The 20,483-nt window shown below is 44.5% G+C and overlaps 1 protein-coding gene across 2 annotated transcripts in view; it reads right to left on the bottom strand.

Moving 5' to 3' along the window:
• The window catches only part of LOC109905772 (Down syndrome cell adhesion molecule homolog), a 146,095-nt gene that overhangs the window by 24,473 nt on the left and 101,139 nt on the right, over nt 1-20,483 (bottom strand). The window contains exons 4-11 of one of the 2 annotated variants that reach the window (XM_020503342.2): nt 12,799-12,945; nt 12,306-12,584; nt 11,810-12,085; nt 10,169-10,465; nt 8,708-8,980; nt 7,101-7,379; nt 6,699-6,818; nt 4,262-4,441 (exon numbers count right to left, since the gene is read on the bottom strand). In XM_020503342.2, the coding sequence (XP_020358931.1) occupies nt 4,262-4,441; nt 6,699-6,818; nt 7,101-7,379; nt 8,708-8,980; nt 10,169-10,465; nt 11,810-12,085; nt 12,306-12,584; nt 12,799-12,945 (1,851 nt within the window). Of the gene's footprint in view, nt 1-4,261; nt 4,442-6,698; nt 6,819-7,100; nt 7,380-8,707; nt 8,981-10,168; nt 10,466-11,809; nt 12,086-12,305; nt 12,585-12,798; nt 12,946-20,483 lie in introns of those variants that run through there. The other variant, XM_031790948.1, reaches the window with a different exon arrangement.

Here is a 20,483-nt window from a genome sequence, read left to right as displayed (position 1 = left end):
GACGCATACAAAGCTCTCCCTCGCCCTCATTTGGCAAATCTGACCATAATTATATCCTCCTGATTCCTGCTTACAAGAAAACATTTAAACAGGAAGCACCAGTGACTCGGTCTATAAAAAAGTGGTCAGATGAAGCAGATGCTAGCACAGACTGCAATATGTTCTGGGATTCTTCCGATGGCATTGTGGAGTACACCACATAAGTCACTGGCTTTAAGAATAAGTGCATAGAGGACGTCGTCCCCACAGTAACTGTACGTACATACCCCAACCAGAAGCCCTGGATTACAGGCAATATTCGCACTGAGCTAAAGGGTGGAGTTGCCGCTTTCAAGGAGCGAGAGTCTAACCCGGAAGCTTATAACAATTACTGCTATGCCCTCCGACGAACCATCAAACAGGCAAAGCATCAATACAGGACTAAGAACGAATCGTACAAGGGCCAGACGCAGGGCCAGACGGATTACTAGGCCGCAGGGCCAGACGGATTACTAGGACGTGTACTTTGAGCATGCACTGACCAACTGGCAAGTGTCTTCACTGACATTTTCAACGTCTCCCTGTCTGAGTCTGTAATACCAACATGTTTCAAGCAGACCACCATAGTCACTGTGCCCAAGAACACCAAGGTAACCTGCCTAAATGACTTTCTTTGAAAGGCTGGTCATGGCTCACATCAACACCATTATCTCAGAAACCCTAGACCCACTCCAATTTGCATACCACCCCAACAGATCCACAGATGATGCGATCTCTATTGCACTCCACACTGCCCTTTCCCACCTGGACAAAAGGAACACCTATGTGAGAATGCTATTCATTGAGTACAGCTCAGCGTTCAACATCATAGTGCCCTCAAAGCTCATCACTAAGCTAAGGACCATGGGACTAAACACCTCCCTCTGCAACTGGATCCTGGACTTCCTGACAGGGCCGCCCCCAGGTGGTAAGGGTAGGTAACAACACATCCGCCACAATGATCTTCAACACGGGGGCCCCTCAAGGGTGCGTGCTCAGCCTCCTGTACTCCCTGTTCACTCATGACTGCACGGCCATGCACGACTACAACACCCTCATTAAGTTTGCTGATGACACAACTGTGGTGGGGCCTGATCACCGATAACGATGAGACAGCCTATAGGGAGGAGGTCAGAGACCTGACCGTGTGGTGCAAGGACAACAACCTCTCCCTCAACTTGATCAAGACAAAGAGGATGATTGTGGACTACAGGAAAAGGAGGACCGAGCATGTCCCCATTCTCATCAACAGGGCTGTAGTGGAGCAGGTTGAGAGCTTCAAGTACCTTGGCGTCCACATCACCAACAAACTAATATTGTTCAAGCACACCAAGACAGTCGTGAAGAGGGCACGACAAAACCTATTCCCCCTCAGGAGACTGAAAAGATTTGGCATGGGTCCTCAGATCCTCAAAAGGATTTACAGCTGCACCATCGAGAGGATCCTGACGGGTTGAATCACTGCCTGGTTTGGTGTCAGAGGAAGGCCCTAAAAATGGTCATCGACTCCATCCTCCCTAGTCATAGACTGTTCTCTCTGCTACCACATGGCAAGCAGTACCGGAGCACCAAGTCTAGGTCCAAGAGGTTCCTAAATAGCTTCTACCTCCAAGCCATAAGACTCCTGAACAGCTAATCAAATGGCTACCCAGACTATTTGCATTGCCCCCACCCCCTCTGGAACACTGTTGCTACTCTCTGTTATCATCTATGCATAGTCACTTTAATAACTCTACCTACATGTACATATTACCTCAATTACCTCGACAAAGGTGCCCCCACACATTGACTCTGTACCGGTACCCCCTGTATATAGCCCCGCTATTGTTATTTACTGCTGCTCTTTAATTTGCTATTCTTATCTCTTACTTTTTTGGGGGTGTATTTTCTTAAGACGGCATTATTGGTTAAAGGTTTGTAGGTAAGCACTTCACTGTAAGGTGAACGAACACCTGTTTTATTCAGCACATGTGACAAATAACATTTGATTTTATTTGATCTTCTCAGTGTCTTAGCCACACCATGATCAGAGACTCTGTCTAAATAGATTGTTCATGCTTGTTTACACCAATCAGAGTAAGTATATGAAACACAAAGGCATGAGATGGAACCTAAAAGTCTGTGTCAATTTATGATGTGTACATGTGAATGTATGGTTACTGATGTGTGTGAGAGGGTGTGTGAGAGGGTGTATTTATTTACATTATGTGAATCTGAATGGATGCATGTTAGAGATAGTGTGCGCACACGTGTGTGTGTAAATGTGGCATTGTGTGTACTGTAGGAGCACACGTGTCTGACCATATTTGCATGTGTGTGTATGTCTATGTGTGTTTGTGTGTGTGTGTTTGCATTATTATGTAGCAGTCAATGCCAGGAGGGAGCTGCATTTGGCTCTGACAGAGAGAGAGCGACTTAGCAGGGGGGCTCCTGCAACCGCTTGATAAGAACAGCAACAGAAAATAAGCTCTCCTCACATCTGAGCACCATCAAATGAGAATACTTCCCCCACGCAGCAAAGCCAGACTGGCAGTGCCAGGAGACTGGTGACCAGGTCATTAACATACTCCACATGCTGCAGCCACACCAGTCAACACAGCAGAGAGAGAGACACCACAAACTGTCTGGACTCCAATACAAAACCATGTCCTTCTTTCAGTATGTCATGACTCATCACTCAGACTGTGTCTGTTTAAACGTTGTGATGATTCAATGTACAGTTACTACAGCAGCCTATAGGCCATCTGTGTCTCCTGACCCCTCCTGTCTCAGCCTCCAGTATTTATGCTGCAGTAGTTTATGTGTCGGGGGGCTGGGGTCAGTTTGTTATATCTGGAGTACTTCTCCTGTCCTATTCGGTGTCCTGTGTGAATCTAAGTGTGCGTTCTCTAATTCTCTCCTTCTCTCTTTCTTTCTCTCTCTCGGAGGACCTGAGCCCTAGGACCATGCCCCAGGACTACCTGACATGATGACTCCTTGCTGTCCCCAGTCCACCTGGCCATGCTGCTGTTCCAGTTTCAACTGACCTGAGCCCTAGGACCATGCCCCAGGACTACCTGACATGATGACTCCTTGCAGTCCCCAGTCCACCTGGCCATGCTGCTGCTCCAGTTTCAACTTCCACCTGACTGTGCTGCTGCTCCAGTTTCAACTGTTCTGCCTTATTATTATTCGACCATGCTGGTCATTTATGAACATTTGAACATCTTGGCCATGTTCTTTTATAATCTCCACCCGGCACAGCCAGAAGAGGACTGGCCACCCCACATAGCCTGGTTCCTCTCTAGGTTTCTTCCTAGGTATTCGCCTTTCTAGGGAGTTTTTCCTAGCCACCGTGCTTCTACACCTGCATTGCTTGCTGTTTGGGGTTTTAGGCTGGGTTTCTGTACAGCACTTTGAGATATCAGCTGATGTACGAAGGGCTATATAAAGACAGACAGACAGACAGACAGACAGACAGACAGACAGACAGACAGACAGACAGACAGACAGACAGACAGACAGACAGACAGACAGACAGACAGACAGACAGACAGACAGACAGACAGACAGACAGACAGACAGACACAGACAGACAGAGACAGACAGAGACAGACAGACAGACAGACAGAGACAGACAGACAGACAGACAGACAGACAGACAGACAGACAGACAGACAGACAGACAGACAGACAGACAGACAGACAGACAGACAGACAGACAGACAGACAGGGTGAAAGACAGGGTGAAAGACAGAGAGGGTGAAAGACAGAGAGGGTGAAAGACAGGGTGAAAGACAGAGAGGGTGAAAGACAGAGAGGGTGAAAGACAGAGAGGGTGAAAGAGCGAGATAGAGAAAGCAGGCCAGAGAAAGAGAGAGCACAGTGGTGTAGTGGTGTTGTGGTGTTGTGCTCTCTCCCTCTCTTTTCCACATGGCAGACTCTGCTTGAATGAAGAGTTGAACGTGTAATGGAGGGGACATAAGTCCTTAGCTGCTCAACAAAAAAAAAAACACGGTCACACCCCCACACCCCCCCATGGCCAAAGTACCAGTGACTATACTGTGGGGTCAACATTTTACACTTACCCTTCTTTCCTCAGACCCAAACTCACAGACATGATACAGTTAAATAAAGGTTAAATAAATAAATAAATATATAAAAAATACATACTTGTCATTTGATGCTTCACCCAACAATACCAAACAGAGTTTGTCTAACAAGGAAGTCAAAAAGAAACGTTACAGTAGTTTTGGAGTCTTACTTTTGACGGTGAGGTACATGGACTTGCTAACGTCAGCTCCCACATCGTTGCTGACCTTACACAGGTAGTAGCCGCTGTCCTCCTCCAGTACGTGTTTGATTAGCAGAGAGCCATTGACCAGCAGCTGGATACGGGAGCCCGAGTTCAGGGCGATGGGCTGGAACTGGGGAACCCCGTTACCTGGGGTGGAGACAAGGAGGGACGGGGACATGAGTCATGGATGATACACATTTCAAATGCATTTAGCACCTTTCAAAAATCACCATCATAAACATTTTGAATGTAGAAGTCTACAATATCCTCTAATCCTTAATCGGAACCATTGTATTTATGGCATAAGCAAAGTAAGCTTAAGAGCACATGGGGGTGGTGTTCTACAATTTCCCCTAACTAATTTAAACCCAAAGCTACTACTGTTTTTGTTTTTAAAGCTCATGTTTTGGGTGCAGACTATTGATAGATGCGCATCCTTATTCAACTTGTACAGTGTGTAACGCTTCAGTGACAAAGCTTTAGGGATTTAAAGACAGTAAACATGTCTCTTAACACTGCCCCTAAACCTCAGCAGCTGCTGTGGAGAATGTAGCCACTAAAAGTGGGTAATCATGAAAGAGATGGTGCCCATGTTCAACACCAGAGCAGATTGTAAAGGAAGAAAACAACAAGACTGCAATGAGGCCTTGAAACAAGGAATCAGCCAATGAAATGCTGTGCAGTTTCCTTTACACAGCAAAGTACTTTTCTTTTCCTTTGTTTTTACATGTGAGGATTTATTTATCCACTGACTCTCAGGATTTGATGCCTGTAAGCTATGATTGGTATTTTTCATGTGAACAACACTGAACTTGTAGGCATGTACATTTACAAATCTACACATCAAAGACGGAAAAATGTATTGTACATATATTTTGGGTAAATACAACCTAATCGCCAAAGCATTGATTTTGTCTTGGTGAAACACAAAGATTAGTATTAGTATGTACACGCTTTTGTAGGTCAAATAGTATTCAAAGATCTCTGGTGGTGAGGTATACTTCAGCATACCAGCATACAGCATTATACTTTTCACATATCAGGGAACAAGTATATTTTCTATAATCATCCATGTTTCCGTTGGAGGTAATGTTGGACAGTCTTGTTCAAAAAGGTCAAAATGACTTAGTGTAATGTAGGAAATGTCTAATGCTGAAAATGTTCAGGTCAATGAGCTGCCTGGGAATGGAAACCCACTCAGAGCTGTAAGTGGTCTACCTATGTTACAGTAATAGCAACACATCCAGGCTCGCTCATAGAGTATTAAACATATGTCTGAACTGGGCCAGATATCAGCATGCGCTAAAGTTAGCGTGTAAAGATAAGGACATTTAGTGAGCTGTGGGTTTTGGCCCTTAATTAAAAATGCAGTCAAGTGCTTCTGGTTAGCGAGGGGTCAAGTGGCAGTACTATTCCCACTCTGCTGCCTTGTAAACGAGAAGAGAGAGAGATAGAGAGAGAGACAGAAAGTGAAAGAGAGAGAGAGAGAGAAAGAAAGAGAGACACACAGAGAGAGAAACCGAGGGTGACAGAGAGAGACAGAGAGAGAGAGAGAGAGACAGAGAAAGACGTGCTCTTGGATGATGGATTTTGCATATCCAGAGAGAGCTAGCAGTTATGATAATACCAGCTGACCTTTCCTTATTCACTTTTCTATCTCTCTGTTGCTCTGCTAACACCTGACTGGGAGAATAAAAAGCATCTCCAGTGCCATAATATACAGCAACACAGACACTTGCACTTACAAATTAGAGGTACATCTCAGATAAAGGCGCCGGCCAAGTCTTCTCTCGCCATCGCCGTGGCGAAGGATCAAGGTTCTGTCAGGCGTTATTAATCAGACAGGGCGTCTAAGATATTGAGGAGCGTCTCTCTCACATCAAACCCAATCTCCTCTCGGTCCCAGGGAGCCCAAGTCAAAAACAAATCCCATCAAAGCCTGGCTGCTGAGTCTGGCCCTGACCCACACCTTTGATGCCCCTCACACTGCCCCCACACGCCACACCATTGGTTGGATTAGTTGTCGTCTCTCCATTGGGGGAAGATTTCACCTGTGTTATGGACGGAGCAGCAAACACCTGGGTACCCTCTTCAGCTATCCTGGGCAAGTGCTGTGCCACTTTATTCACCTGCTCTCTCCCACCTCACTGGTAGCTCCCCTACCAAACAACCCACAGTGGCTGTACACCTGTGACCCGTGAAAGTGTATGTGTACACCTGCAGTTGTTGAACCACATCATACATGGGCTGTGGATGAAACCATATGTGTTCAATTACAACTACAGTTACTCTATCCAAAACAGCTGCTGTTACATCCCTAAACAATGTCCTTTAATGCGTTTGTATAACCATTGAATTAATGCTACCGACAGTCTTCTGATGCTTGATTTACGTATATGTTTACCTTTGGAGTGTTTCCATACGAGGGTGGGGCGTGGATAACCCTCAGCAGAGCAGTTTAGTGTCACAGTTTTGCCATAGATCCCATCCTGGTCTGTGGGCTGCACCACAAACTGGGGAGGAACTGGAGGAGCAGAGGGAACCACACACAGACTGACTTACTAGTACTTCTGAGATAGAAAGATAGTATGAGAGATAGATTAAGATTGACAAAAAGAGTGCAGTGGAGAGAAATATACAGTATAAAGACAGATGCGAAGCAACGGAGAGAGGAGCAGAGAAACAAACAGAAACAGAGAGAGAAAGAAAGACAGTAAGAGTCAGGGAGTGAGAGGAGGGAGCCTAAGAGAGATACATCTAGAAGCAGTGACGGAGACAGAGGAACAATGTGCTAGCCTCCTCTCACCCCTGACAATGAGCTGACTCTGGTGCTCAACGGCTGCAGCCTCGTTGCGTGCAATGCAGGTGTAGTTTCCGTTGTGGTCTGGGGACAGGTTGGAGATCCGCAGTGAGCTGGTGAACTCTATGTTGTCAATGGTGACCCCCAGACTGGCAGGGATTGGCCGCCCGTCCTTCTGCCATGTGATGTCCAGGGGCTGGTCACCTGACATTACCACGCAGGGGATGAAGACACGCTGGCCAATGGAGAACCGCTGGAATGCAAAGGGCTGGATGTACGGTGGAACTGGAGGGGAAGAGGGGGAGAGATGACCATAACCACATTAGGCTGAGAGACAATACACTATACCGGTCCAATCTCCTGTGTGTCATACTTCAATCTTCTATCAATCCCTTTGGAAATCATTGTTTAGACTCTAAACTCAGAAGGACAGAGTGAATCATCACATAATTCCACTTTAGTCATTCCTCCTGTCTAGCCAAACATTCTGTACTCTGAGTCAGAGCAAACAGTACCAAGCACAGGTGTACTATTCCAGAAACAGTTGAAGGGGTGATTCTGTATTTTGGCGATTCATGCCATGTCTGTCTAGAAAGAGAAGATTAAAGAAAACCTAACGATCCTCAAGTAGGGAAAAACCACCATGTTAAACAAATTATTGGAGAATCAGCCTCATGCTAGACTAGATAATGACCTAGATGTGAGATCCTCCTCAGTAAGTCCACTGTTGCACCTTCTCAGGGGACTCTCCAGCCATCTCGCAAGTCAGCCGTATTTGAGAATCAACAATTTAAAATGACATTAAAATAAGCAGCACTTCAGCACTGATTTAATTCATAACAAAGTAGGGATAATGGACTCCTGGGATCTCACCAGCCCCTTTCAGAATTTGAAGCATGAGCAGAGCAAATTAACTAAGGTACTTGTAGCGGGGAAGTGTTGCTTTATATCATGTGGTCACCCTTTTCCCCCGCCCCCCCAGGCTCATCTTATGGAAATGTCTTAAGCAGTGGCTGCATCCTTCATGACATGGATATGAGGCGTGGGGAATCACTTGTTAACGTTACCATTACGTATTCTTGGGCCTCTGGTAATCAAGCTCCATCGCTACTGTACGTGCAGTCATACTAATGACCCTAGCTTAGTCTCACATCCCATAGCAGTGCAGTCGTAGCAGTGGTGAATGTGTTACTGTAGCTTATGTTACACAATGTGATGTGAAGGCCAATGAGAGTCTGACCTGCGAGGTCACTTCCTATCTCTGCCTACAGCTTTGCCATGTTCTACTTTCCACACTCTCATACCTCTTAGAATGATTATGTATCACATGGAGATGTGTGAAACTTACTCCTCAGCCTGCAGTGTCCTCACTTGCGCCAATGAATAGCTAGCTTTTCATGTGGTGCCGACTGGTAAGAAACTTCAGGAGGGTGGTCGTGTGTGCTAGCATGGCAGAGGTCAGGAGTTTGCGCCAGGTGTGGGCCAAATCAAGAGGAAGAGGAACTCGCTAAGCAAGCAGCGTGAAGTCCTTTATACTTACCCAAGTGTGGTAGGCTAGTGTGTTTACTGTGTACTGTCACAGTGCATGAGTCAGGGAGACGGGCTCTTCTTACCTTTGACACTGAGATGGACGCTCTGATTGGTCTCTTGGTGAGGTTTGACCAATACCCTGCAATTGTACTCTCCCTGGTCCAGCTCCTGCACGTTAGACAGCTTCAGAGTGCCGTTGTTCTCAAAGGCCCTCTGCCTGTGGTTGAAGGGGAGCAGGTGGGAGTTCTTATACCACTTGATGGAATAATACGGGTAGCCAATGACGCGACAGTGGACGTACGCGTCCCGCCCTGCGATGGCCGTGATGTTTTTCATTGGACGGATGCTGGCAGCCCCTAAAAATACAGAGAGGGAGAGAGAGCTCTCTATAAACACATTTATGGGTGAGGGGATTGTGACATGACAGTCAGGAACATCAAGCCGTATGTATTGACAGCACACCCAAATGTGTTAGTTTTTACCACAGGACCTCATGGTAGACTCTGAAGAGAGGGCTGTGAAATCAGGACCATATTAGACAAGGACAAGGTAGGGTTGGCTGACAGCTGAAAGACAGAACACTTTAGTGGACAATATTCACTGTATGAGTTAACTGAATTACAAATCCAAGAGCCACTTGAAACTAATTGTCTTGTCTGAATAAATAATCTATACATTCAGCCACAACATAATAAGTAAAAACTAACTAAGGAAACAAAAGAGTGAGAACTATATTCCCTTTTGCAGTCTAAATATAAAACCACCACCAGCCTAGAAACAAAGTTAACATATGTGACGCTCAACAGTTGTAACTACAGGATACACCACACTGGACTGAAAACCTGCCTGTCAGTAAGGCCTACAAAGAAAATAATAATAAATTGGTCAACTGTGTTTAAACATCTACACATGGAACAGCAGTGCAAATCAGCTGACGGGAATCATCTCAGCAACAGTGATCTGTGTAGAGGATCAGATTACTATTAAAGACAAGAAGAGAGGTATTATGTTCAACAAATAAGACACAGTCAATAGAACAGACATGTTATGGATGGATCATACACACAATTCACACAAACACACACTAACAAAACATGGGTGGTTGTGACCTGGCATTGTTATTGACAGTATGAGGGACTGACATGCAAACAGGCAAACAAGATATGGGTGACTACAAGCAGTGTTGGGATAGAAAAAGAAAAAGACCTGGAGTATCACAGTCACACTAAGAGCATAGAGGGACGGTGTGATGAGAGATTCACACAGGGATAAAAAAATAAAAAAACACAAAGAAATTAGGGGAAACTAAACAATGGAGTCCAAAAGCTGCAACTGAGGAATAAAGGGAGCAAAGAGAAAGAAAGAAAGGCAAAAGAAATCTGAAAATGAGTAAAAAGTAAAAAGGTTAGGAATCTGTAGGCACTTTACAAAGGAGGGAGAATACAACAAAAACCTAAAAGAAACAGGCATTGAATTTGGAAACCAAACAAACATGAGTTAGGTGTATGTTTTTGTTGTTTTGGAGGAGCTGATCTGACAAGCACCTCTTACGTTTATTCGAGCCTGGTGGTAGACTGCCCCGGCCGAGTTCCTGCAGGTGCAGCGATACACCCCTCCGTCCACCTCCTTAGTGTGAGTGATGTTCAGCTGGCTGACCACGTGGCCCTCGTTGGTCTCGTAGTGGCCGGGGTGGTGGTGGTTGTCCTTGATGACCGGGTCGTCGTCCAGGTTCCAGGTGCAGGAGGGAGGGGGAGTGCCTTTGACGTTACACACCAGGAAGACCGGTTCGTTGGGGTTGACCACCTTCTCACTGAAGGAGGACAGAATCTTCGGAGTGCCGTCTGAAAGGGGAGAGAAAGGGAGACCATGAGTAATGGTTAATAAGACTGAACAAAAGCAGCAATAGAATATCTATCATCTGTCACTCAAACCTGTACACCTACCTTTTTTCTTTGTCTGCCATTATTGGGGGCAGTCTTGGCCAAATAAAAAACAGCTTTATTTTAAAGTGGCCTGCTGTTGCTATCTGCTAACCCTGGTATGTTCTACATCATTATAGATGATCAATATCCTCCTTATACAGTTCTGTGGCCACGCGAGACAGTTGCCCAAGCAACCAGGCTCAGGTAAGCAGTTTAAAGCTGACTGGGATAGTAGCCCTAATGACACTGGCTGCTCTGCAGCAGCACAACACAACGCATTAACACAGGCCCTGCATCGATCCAGGGCCAAAATCCCTTTGTGCTAAGTCACCGCTGGTGCTACTAAACATACATGGAGACAAAACATACACACACCCAGGGGTGAAACGTTCACTGGGTACAGGGGGCATTTTTGCCCCCCCCCCCCAGTTTTATCATTTGAATGTGACACAAAACAAGGCAATGGTGTGCTTTAGGACTATGCAGACAACTCAGAGTGGTCAGGTAGGCTGTGTTTATCTGACTGGATAAAATGTAATAATAATTATGTCCCCCCCACACTTCTTTTTTGTTTGTTTTTTTGTTGTTGAATTTTTTTACCCCTTTTTCTCCCCAATTTCATGGTATCCAATTGTTAGTAATTACTATCTTGTCTCATCGCTACAACTCCCGTACGGGCTTGGGAGAGACGAAGGTTGAAAGTCATGCGTCCTCCGATACACAACCCAACCAAGCGGCACTGCTTCTTAACACAGCGCCATCCAACCCGGAAGCCAGCCGCACCAATGTGTCGGAGGAAACACCGTGCACCTGGCAACCTTGGTAGGAGCGCACTGCGCCCGGCCCACCACAGGAGTCGCTGGTGCGCGATGAGACAAGGATTTCCATACCGGCCAAACCCTCCCTAACCCGGACGACGCTAGGCCAATTGTGCGTCGCCACACGGACCTCCCGGTCACAGCCGGTTACGACAGAGCCTGGGCGCGAACACAGAGTCTCTGGTGGCACAGCTGGCGCTGCAGTACAGCGCCCTTCACCCCTGCGCCACCCGGGAGGCCTCCCCCCCAATTCTAACACAAAAGTTGCGCACAACATAAAACCGTGAACGCTCATGCTACAGTCAACTGCCAAGCTGTACAGTACACATGGGAAAAAAACACATGGTAATATATTCTAACCACTGTCTTGTTACAACATCTTAAATATATCCAATAACTGCCATAGCAACATTGATCTTTATAAGAAACCACTACTGTATCTCACCCTCCAAGATGACCGGAACAAAATCCTGAGCGGACATTTTGTTCTTCCTGGCGAAACATTGGTAGGCCCCTCCGTCGCTCTTGGCCATGCCCTCCATGATCAGGTTCTCCCTGCTGATGCCTGTGATCCGCACGTTGTTGCCGGGATAGATGATCTCTCCGTTACGGTACCACGACAGCTCGTACTCATCAGAGCCACTGACACTGCAATGCAAGGACACCTTACTACCCACGCTGCCCTTCACCTTTCGTGGGCTGACCACTGCCTTCAGGGGCTCTGGACACCAGAGAAAACACAGAACACACATCAAAAACCACAAACCAAACTGGAGGCCTATGACATTGTTATACCGTGAAATAAATATTTTGTTGTGTGAACATTATCAAAGAAATAGGTAAACAAAGTGACAGGGCTATAGCACCTAACACAGAGACATCATGGTACCCAGGCTGGGATAGCTCCTGATGTGTGAGTGTGATGTGGTGTTTGGACTCACGTTTGACAAGCAGCCGGCCCACCACCTCAGCGTTGCCATAGCTGTTCCACACCTCACACACGTAGGTGCCAGAGTCGGTGGGCTGGGCGCTCTCTATCAGCAAGCCCGTGACACTCTGGTGGAAACGTGTGTCTGGCTCCAGGGGGCTGTTGTCCTTCAGCCAGCGGTACTTGGGCATGGGATGGCCCGACGCCTTACAGGGCAGCTCTACCCGATGGGACGCCATGACCTCCCGACGGTCAAAGCCATCCAGAATCCCCGGCTCTGAGTTGGTGGGATCTTATGAGAGATAAGAGAGAGAATATGTTATGATAAGAATAGAGTTCACTATTAGAAGAGATAGTGTTACGATAGCATTCACTGTGTTGTGGACATTGCAATATATGAAGATGCAGAAGTTTCTGATGTATTACTGCAACATTGTGTACTGTACAGAAATCTAGATGTTTCTGGAGTACCGTTATTTAAGGTATTTAGGGCACCATAGACTGACCTGACACAAAAAGCCGGGCGCTGTTGCTTTGCCTGGTCTCGCCCGTGTAGCGATGCCGTGTGGTGCAGCGGTAGTTATACAATCCATCCTCATTCTGGACATCCAGAATATACAAGGCTCCTGTGGTTGTGATGAGAAATCTAGGTCCTAGAAGAGAAAAAGAGAGAGGAGGGGTTATTCACATAAAAAAAAATACAGGAAGTCGTCTGGCCAATCAGCTCAATAGGAAACTATTCATCCAGTTAGAAAATACACCTGGTCCTGCATAATCACAAACATGAATGATCTAATATATACAGTATACACTGTACAGTGCATTTGGAAAGTATTCAGACCCCTTGACTTTTGACATTTTGTTACGTTACAGACTTTTCTAAAATTGATTAAATAAAATAAATCCTCAGTCTACACACAATACACCATAATGACAAAGTGAAAACAGGTTTAAAGAAATTTTTCCAAATGTATTAAAAATAAAAACAGAAATACCTTATTTACATATGTATTCAGACCCTTTGCTATGAGATCAGGTGCATGCTGTTTCCACTGATCATTCTTGAGATGTTTCTACAACTTGATTGGAGTCCACCTGTGGTAAATTCAACTGATTGGCCATGATTTGGAAAGGCACACACCTGTCCATATAAGGTCCCACAGTTGACAGTGCATGTCAGAGCAAAAACCAAGCCATGAGGTCGAAGGAATTGTCCGTAGACGTCCGAGACAGGATTGTGTCGAGGCACAGATCAAGGGAAGGGTACCAAACAATGCAGCATTGAATGTCCCCAAGAACACAGGGGCCTCCATCATTCTTAAATGGAAGAAGTTCGGAACCACCAAGACTCTTCCTAGAGGTGGCCACCCAGGCAAACTAAGCAATCGGGGGAGAAGGGCATTGGTCAGGGAGGTGACCAAGAACCCAATGGTCACTCTGAAAGAGCTCTTGACTTCATCTATGACAGGGCTGTCCAACCCTATTCCTGGAGAGCTACAGTCCTGTAGGTTTTCACTCCATCCCTCATCTAGCACACCTGATTGTAATAATTAACTGGTTGAAAAGGTGAATCAGGTTGGTTACCACTGGGGTTGGAGTGAAAACCTACAGGAGCGTAACTCTCCAGGAATAGGTTTGGATAGCCCTGCTCTATGGAGATGGGAGAACCTTCCAGAAGGACAACCATCTCTGCAGCACTCCACCAATCAGGTCTTTATGGTACAGTGGCCAGAAGGAAGCCACTCTTCAGGAAGAGGCACATGGAGTTTGCCAAAAGGAACCTAAAGATTCTCTGGTTTGATGAAACCAAGATTTAACTCTTTGGCCTGAATGCCAAGCGTCACATCTGGAGGAAACATGGAACCATCCCTACTGTAAAGTATGGTGGTGGCAGCATCATGGTGAGGGAATGTTTTTCAGCGGCAGGGACTGGGAGACTAGTCAGGATTGAGGGAGTGAAGTACAGAGAGATCCTTGATGAAAACATGCTCTAGAGCGCTCAGGACATCAGACTGGGGTAAAGGTTCACCTTCAAATAGGACAATGACCCTAAGCAAAGAGCCAAGACAACGCAGGAGTGGCTTCAGGACAAGTCTCTGAATTTCCTTGAGTTGCCTAGCCAGAGCCCTTAAACATGATCGAACATCTCTGGAGAGACCTGAAAATATCTGTGCAGCGACGCTCCCCATCCAACCTGACAAAGCTTGAGAGGATGTGTAAAGAATGGGAGAAGCTCCCCAAATACAGGTGTGCCAAGCGTGTAGCATCGTACCCAAGAAGACTCAAGGCTGTAATCACTGCCAAAGATGCTTCAACAAAGTACTGAGTAAAGAGCCTGAATACTTATGTAAATGTGATACTTCAGTTTTTTATTTGTTATACATTTGCAAAAATGTCTAAAAATCTGTTTCTGCTTTGTCATTATGGGGTACTGTGTGTGGATTGAGGAGGGAAATTTAAATCAAACAATGTTTTAGAATAAGGCTGTGATGTAACAAAATGTGGAAAAAGTCAAGGGGTCTGAATACTTTCCAAATGCACTGTATATACAAACGTATATGGACACCCCTTCAAATGAGTGAATTCGGCTACTTCTGCCATACCTGTTGCTGACAGGTGTATAAAATCGAGCAAACAGCCATGCAATCGCCATAGACAAACATTGGCAGTAGAATGGTTGTACTGAAGAGCTCAGTGACTTTCAGTGACTTTCCAACAAGTCAGTTGATCAAATTTCGGCCCTGCTAGAGCTGCCCCGGTCAACTGTAACAGCTGTTATTGTGAAGTGGAAATGTCTAGGGGCAACAACGGCTCAGCCGCGAAGTGCTAGGCCACACAAGCTCACGGAACGGGACCAGCGAGTGCTGAAGCGTGTAGCATGTAAAAATCGTCTGTCCTCAGTTGCAACACTCACTACCAAGTTCCAAACTACCTCTTGAAGCAACATCAGCACAATAACTCTTCGTCGGGAGCTTCATGAAATGAGTTTCCATGGCTGAGCAGCTGCACACAAGCCTAAGACCACCATGTGCAATGCCAAGTATAGGCTGGAGTGGTGTAAAGCCGCCACCATTGGACTCTGGAGCTGTGAAAATGCCTTTACTGGAGTGATGAATCACGCTTCACCACATGGCAGTCCGATGGACTAATCTGGGTTTGGAAGATGCCAGCATTACTCTACCTGGCCCAATATATAGTGCCAACTGTAAAGTTTGGTGGAGCAAGAATAAAGGGTCTGGGGCTCTTTTTTATAGTTTGGGCTAGGCCCCTTAGTTCTAATGATGGGAAATCTAGGGATAGCCGGCTTTTAATTTTTTTTCGCCTAAATGACATACCCTAATCTAACTGCCTGTAGCTCAAGCCCTGAAGCAATTATTAGTACCATTTAAAAGGAAACACTTTGAAGTTTGTAGAAATTTGAATTGAATGTAGGATAATATAACACAATAAATCTGGTAGAAGAAAATACAAAGAAAAAAACAACTGTTTATTTCTACCACCATCTTTGAAATGCAACAGAAAGGACCCAGTTCCAGCCATCACTCTGGTTGTAATTCCTATGGTGTCCACAATCAGTGTGTGTGAAAAGTTTCAGACGGATAACTTAAAGTATGAGCGAACTACATGCCATTTAGTGTGAAGTCACCCAGGTACATTTGGGCAAATCGTGGAGGAGACATTTGCATTCATATGACATTTTTATGTCAGAATATTGTCAAATCTGTATACTTGGACTTTGATTTAGCTTTTCCAGTATTAGTAGCCATATTATAAATTCAACATTTGCAAAACAACCAGTTTTCATAACTTTATAACTCTGAATATTCTTATAATTTTTGTCCAAAAGGAAAAGGCATGCTGTCGTACAAGGTTAGTAGCTACATTTTACGACAGATACAGGGTCTCATTGGCTATCTAGCTATCTTTGTTTGACCCCGATTGGCCCCCGAGTTGTTCAAGTGAAGACCGCCCACGTCATCGGCATGCCATGAAGGCGTCGCTCTCTGATCAAACATGGTGTTCTATAGGATATACTACACCCCTTATGATATAGTGAAGTCTGGTTACGTTCTAGGAACTCTGACGAATACAAACGGACGTGATTTGACTGGTTGAAACAACATTTAGGGTTAGATTTTCACAGATTCCTTTCTTTGCAAATAGAACGAGTGGAAATACAAAATCGATTGTTCATACTATATGGACCTTTTTAGGATATGAAAAAGGATTTTGTCTAACAAAACGACACTTCATGTTATCTCTGGGACAATTTGGATGATAAATCAGAGCAAGATTTCAGAATGTAAGTACACATTTCACCTTCAGAGGGGAATTTATCAAAACTATCGCGGTGAAAAAAGTGTTTTGTTGTTAGGAGCTCTCCTCAAACAATAGCATGGCATTTGTTCGCAGTAATAGCTACTGTAAATTAGACAGTGCAGTTATATTAATAACAAGAAATTAAGCTTTCAGCTGATATAAGACACTTATATGTAGCGACATTTGTTGTTTCTCTAAAATCTGCGATGGTGACAGAAGGCGCCGCATGATTTACAACTGTCCCATTGACGGGACGCCTATCCCTAAGAAGTTTTAACGCTACAGCATACAATGACATTCTAAACAATTCTGCGCTTCCAACTTTGAGGCAACAGTTTGGGAAAGGCCCGTTCCTGGTTCAGCATGACAATGGCCACGTACAAAAAGCGAGGTTCATACAGAAATTGTTTGTCGAGATCGATGTGGAAGAACTTCCGACTGCGAGCCAGGCCTAATTGCCCAAACATCAGTGACGACCTTACTAATGCATTTGTGGCTGAATGGAAGCAAGTCCCTGCAGCAATGTTCCAACATTTAGTGGAAAGCCTTCCAGAAGAGTTGGAGGCTGTTATAGCATCAAAGGGGGGCCCAACTCTATACTAATGCCCATGATTTTAGAATGAGATGTTCCACAAGCAGGTGTCCACATGCTTTTGGTCATGTAGTGCATATCCTTGAACACATCATACCAAGACCTTTTACCTGAAATAACCTTCACATTTGACCTCTGTCCTCCCTAGCTCCAGTAATCTATCTGGTCTGAACCTCTGCTTCAGCAACCAAATCCTCTTTGGGTGTCACTAGCAGTTCAGTCTGTGCAGTAATATTATGTTAATTCTGGGGATCAAACCCAACTGAGTGGGGTTGTCAACATCCATAAGGAATGATACCTTCCTCTTGCAACCATGCGTTATCCCCATGAGAGCAGATTGATGTCAAAACTGATCGAAAAAGCAATTTAGAGAGATTGTCTTCACTGTGCTTTGGCGAGCATGCTACGACAGAGACGGCTTAGTGAGCATTTAGGTCCCAAGGTACACCAGCCAGGGGCAGCTTCAGTTAAAACCAGCTACAGTAGCAGGGCTTTGCCTTGTCTCTGACAACGAGGAGGATGTCTTTAGATAAAGCCTGATCAAAATAGACTGTAAAACGTCATGCTTACAGGCCCCATGTGGCCTGAAATGTACAGCGAATCAATACAAGTCAAGCATTTTTACAAAGTTACCAATTGGTCAAATATACAAAAGGACTGGAAAAACCTACAATCAATATAGGCATATTTAATCATTAATTCAATATCTATTGTTTATATTAATAAATAATTACACATACAGTGCCTTCAGAAAGTATTCAGACCCCTTGACCTTTTCCACATTTTGTTACATTACAGCTTTTTTATCAAATGGATTTTAAAAAAAAAATCCTCATCAATCTACAGACAATACACCATTATGACAAAGCGAAAACAGGTTTTTAGACATTTCTGTAAATGTATAAAACATAAAAAACAGATACCTTTTTTACATAAGTATTCAGACCCTTTGCTATGAGACTAGAAATTGAGCTCAGGTGCATCCTGTTTCCATTGATCATCCTTGAGATGTTTCTACAACTTGATTGGAGTCCAAATGTGGTAAATTCAATTGATTGGACATGATTTGGAAAGACACACACATGTATATATAAGGTCCCACAGATAACAGTGCATGTCAGAAACCAAGATAGGAGGTCGAAGGAATTGTTCGTAGAGCTCCGAGGCAGGATTGTGTCGAGGCATGGATCTGGGGAAAGGTACCAAAAAATGCCTGCAGCATTGAAGGTCCCCAAGAACACAGTGGCCTCCATCATACTTACAGCTGAAGTTGGAAGTTTATATACACTTAGGTTGGAGTCATTAAAACTCGTTTTTCAACCACTCCACAAATTTCTTGTTAACAAATTATAGTTTTGGCAAGTCAGTTAGAACATCTACTTTGTGCGTCATGCACAAAGTAGATGTTCTAACCGACTTGCCAAAACTATAATTTGTTGTTTACAGAGAGATTATTTAACTTATTCACAATTCCAGTGGATCATAAATTGACATACACTAAGTTGACTGTGCATTTAAACAGCTTGGAAAATTCCCAACAATTATGTCATGGCTTTAGAAGCTTCTGATAGGTTAATTGACATGATTTGAGTCAATTGGAGGTGTACCTGTGGATGTATTTCAATGCCTACTCTCAAACTCAGTGCCTCTTTGCTTGACATCATGGGAAAATCAAAAGAAATCAGGCAAAAAATTGTAGACCTGCACAAGTCTGGTTCATCCTTGGGAGCAATTTCCAAACGCCTGAAGGTACCACTTTCATCTGTAGAAAGAATAGTACGCAAGTATAAACACCATGGGACCACGCAGCCGTCATACCACTCAGGAAGGAGACGCGTTCTGTCTCCTAGAGATTAACGTACTTTGGTGCGAAAATTGCAAATCAATCCCAGAACAACAGGTAGGCCAGTTGAGAACAAGTTCTCATTTGCAACTGCGACCTGGCCAAGATAAAGCAAAGCAGTGCGACACAAACAACAGCACAGAGTTACACATGGAATAAACAAACGTACTGTCAATAACACAACAATTTTTTAAGTATATACAGCGTGTGCAAATGAGGTAAGATTAGAGAGGTACAGTGAAAAATAGGCCATAGTGGCGAAGTAATTACAATTTAGCAATTAACACTGGAGTGATAGATGTGCAGAAGATGAATGTGCAAGCAGAGATACTGGGGTGCAAAGCAGCAAAACAAATAAATAACAATATGGGGATGAGGTAGTTGCATGGGCTATTTACAGATGGGCTATGTACAGGTGCAATGATCTGTGAGTTGCTTTGACACCTGATGCTTAAAGTTAGTGAGGTCTCCAGCTTCAGTGATTTTTGCAATTCGTTCCAGTCATTGGCAGCAGAGAACTGGAAGAAAAGGCAGTCAAAGGAGGAATTGGCTTTGGGGTTGACCAGTGAAATATACCTTCTGGAGCCTGTGCTATGGGTGGGTGCTGCTATGATGACCAGTGAGCTGAGATAAGACGGGGTTTACCTAGCCTGTTGTGACTCGGGGGGCAGTATTTTCATTTTTGGGAAAAAACGTTCCAGTAGTAAACGGGATATTTTGTCAGGACAAGATGCTAAAACATGCATATAATTGACAGCTTAGAATAGAAAACACTCTAAAGTTTCCAAAACTGTAAAAATATTGTCTGTGAGTATGACAGAACTGATGTTGCAGGCAAAAGCCTGAGAAAAATCCAATCCGGAAGTGCCCCATGTTTTGAAAGCTCTGCGTTCCAATGAGTCCCTATTGAGCTGTGAATGGGCTATCAACCAGATTACTCTTTCTCCGTATTCCCGAAGGTGTCTACAGCATTGTGACGTAGTTTTACGTTATGTTGAAGAATACACGTAAGCGGCTACATTGCGCAAGTGGTCACCTGATGCTGCCAGAGAGATTCTCGCGTAAAATATAGAGGTAGCCATTACTCCAATCGGTCCTACTGAAAAACGAATTGTCCCGATGGATATATTATCAAATAGATATTTGAAAAACACCTTGAGGATTGATTATAAACAAAGTTTGTCATGTTTCTGTCGATATTTGGAATATTTTTAGCCGTTTTCCGTTTTTCTCAGCCAAACGTGAAGAACAAACGGAGCTATTTCGCCTACAAAAATAATATTTTGGGAAAAAAGGAACATTTGCTATCTAACTGGGAGTCTCGTGAGTGAAAACATCCGAAGCTCATCAAAGGTAAACGATTTAATTTGATTGCTTTTCTGATTTCCGTGACCAAGTTACCTGCTGCTAGCTGGAAAAAATGCTATGCTAGGCTA

The sequence above is a fragment of the Oncorhynchus kisutch genome, linkage group LG15 (assembly GCF_002021735.2).
Source record: "Oncorhynchus kisutch isolate 150728-3 linkage group LG15, Okis_V2, whole genome shotgun sequence".
NCBI classification, from domain to species: domain Eukaryota; kingdom Metazoa; phylum Chordata; class Actinopteri; order Salmoniformes; family Salmonidae; genus Oncorhynchus; species Oncorhynchus kisutch.
The sequence above is the reverse complement of the archived record's forward strand: the minus strand, read 5'-3'. Positions and strand labels throughout refer to the sequence as shown.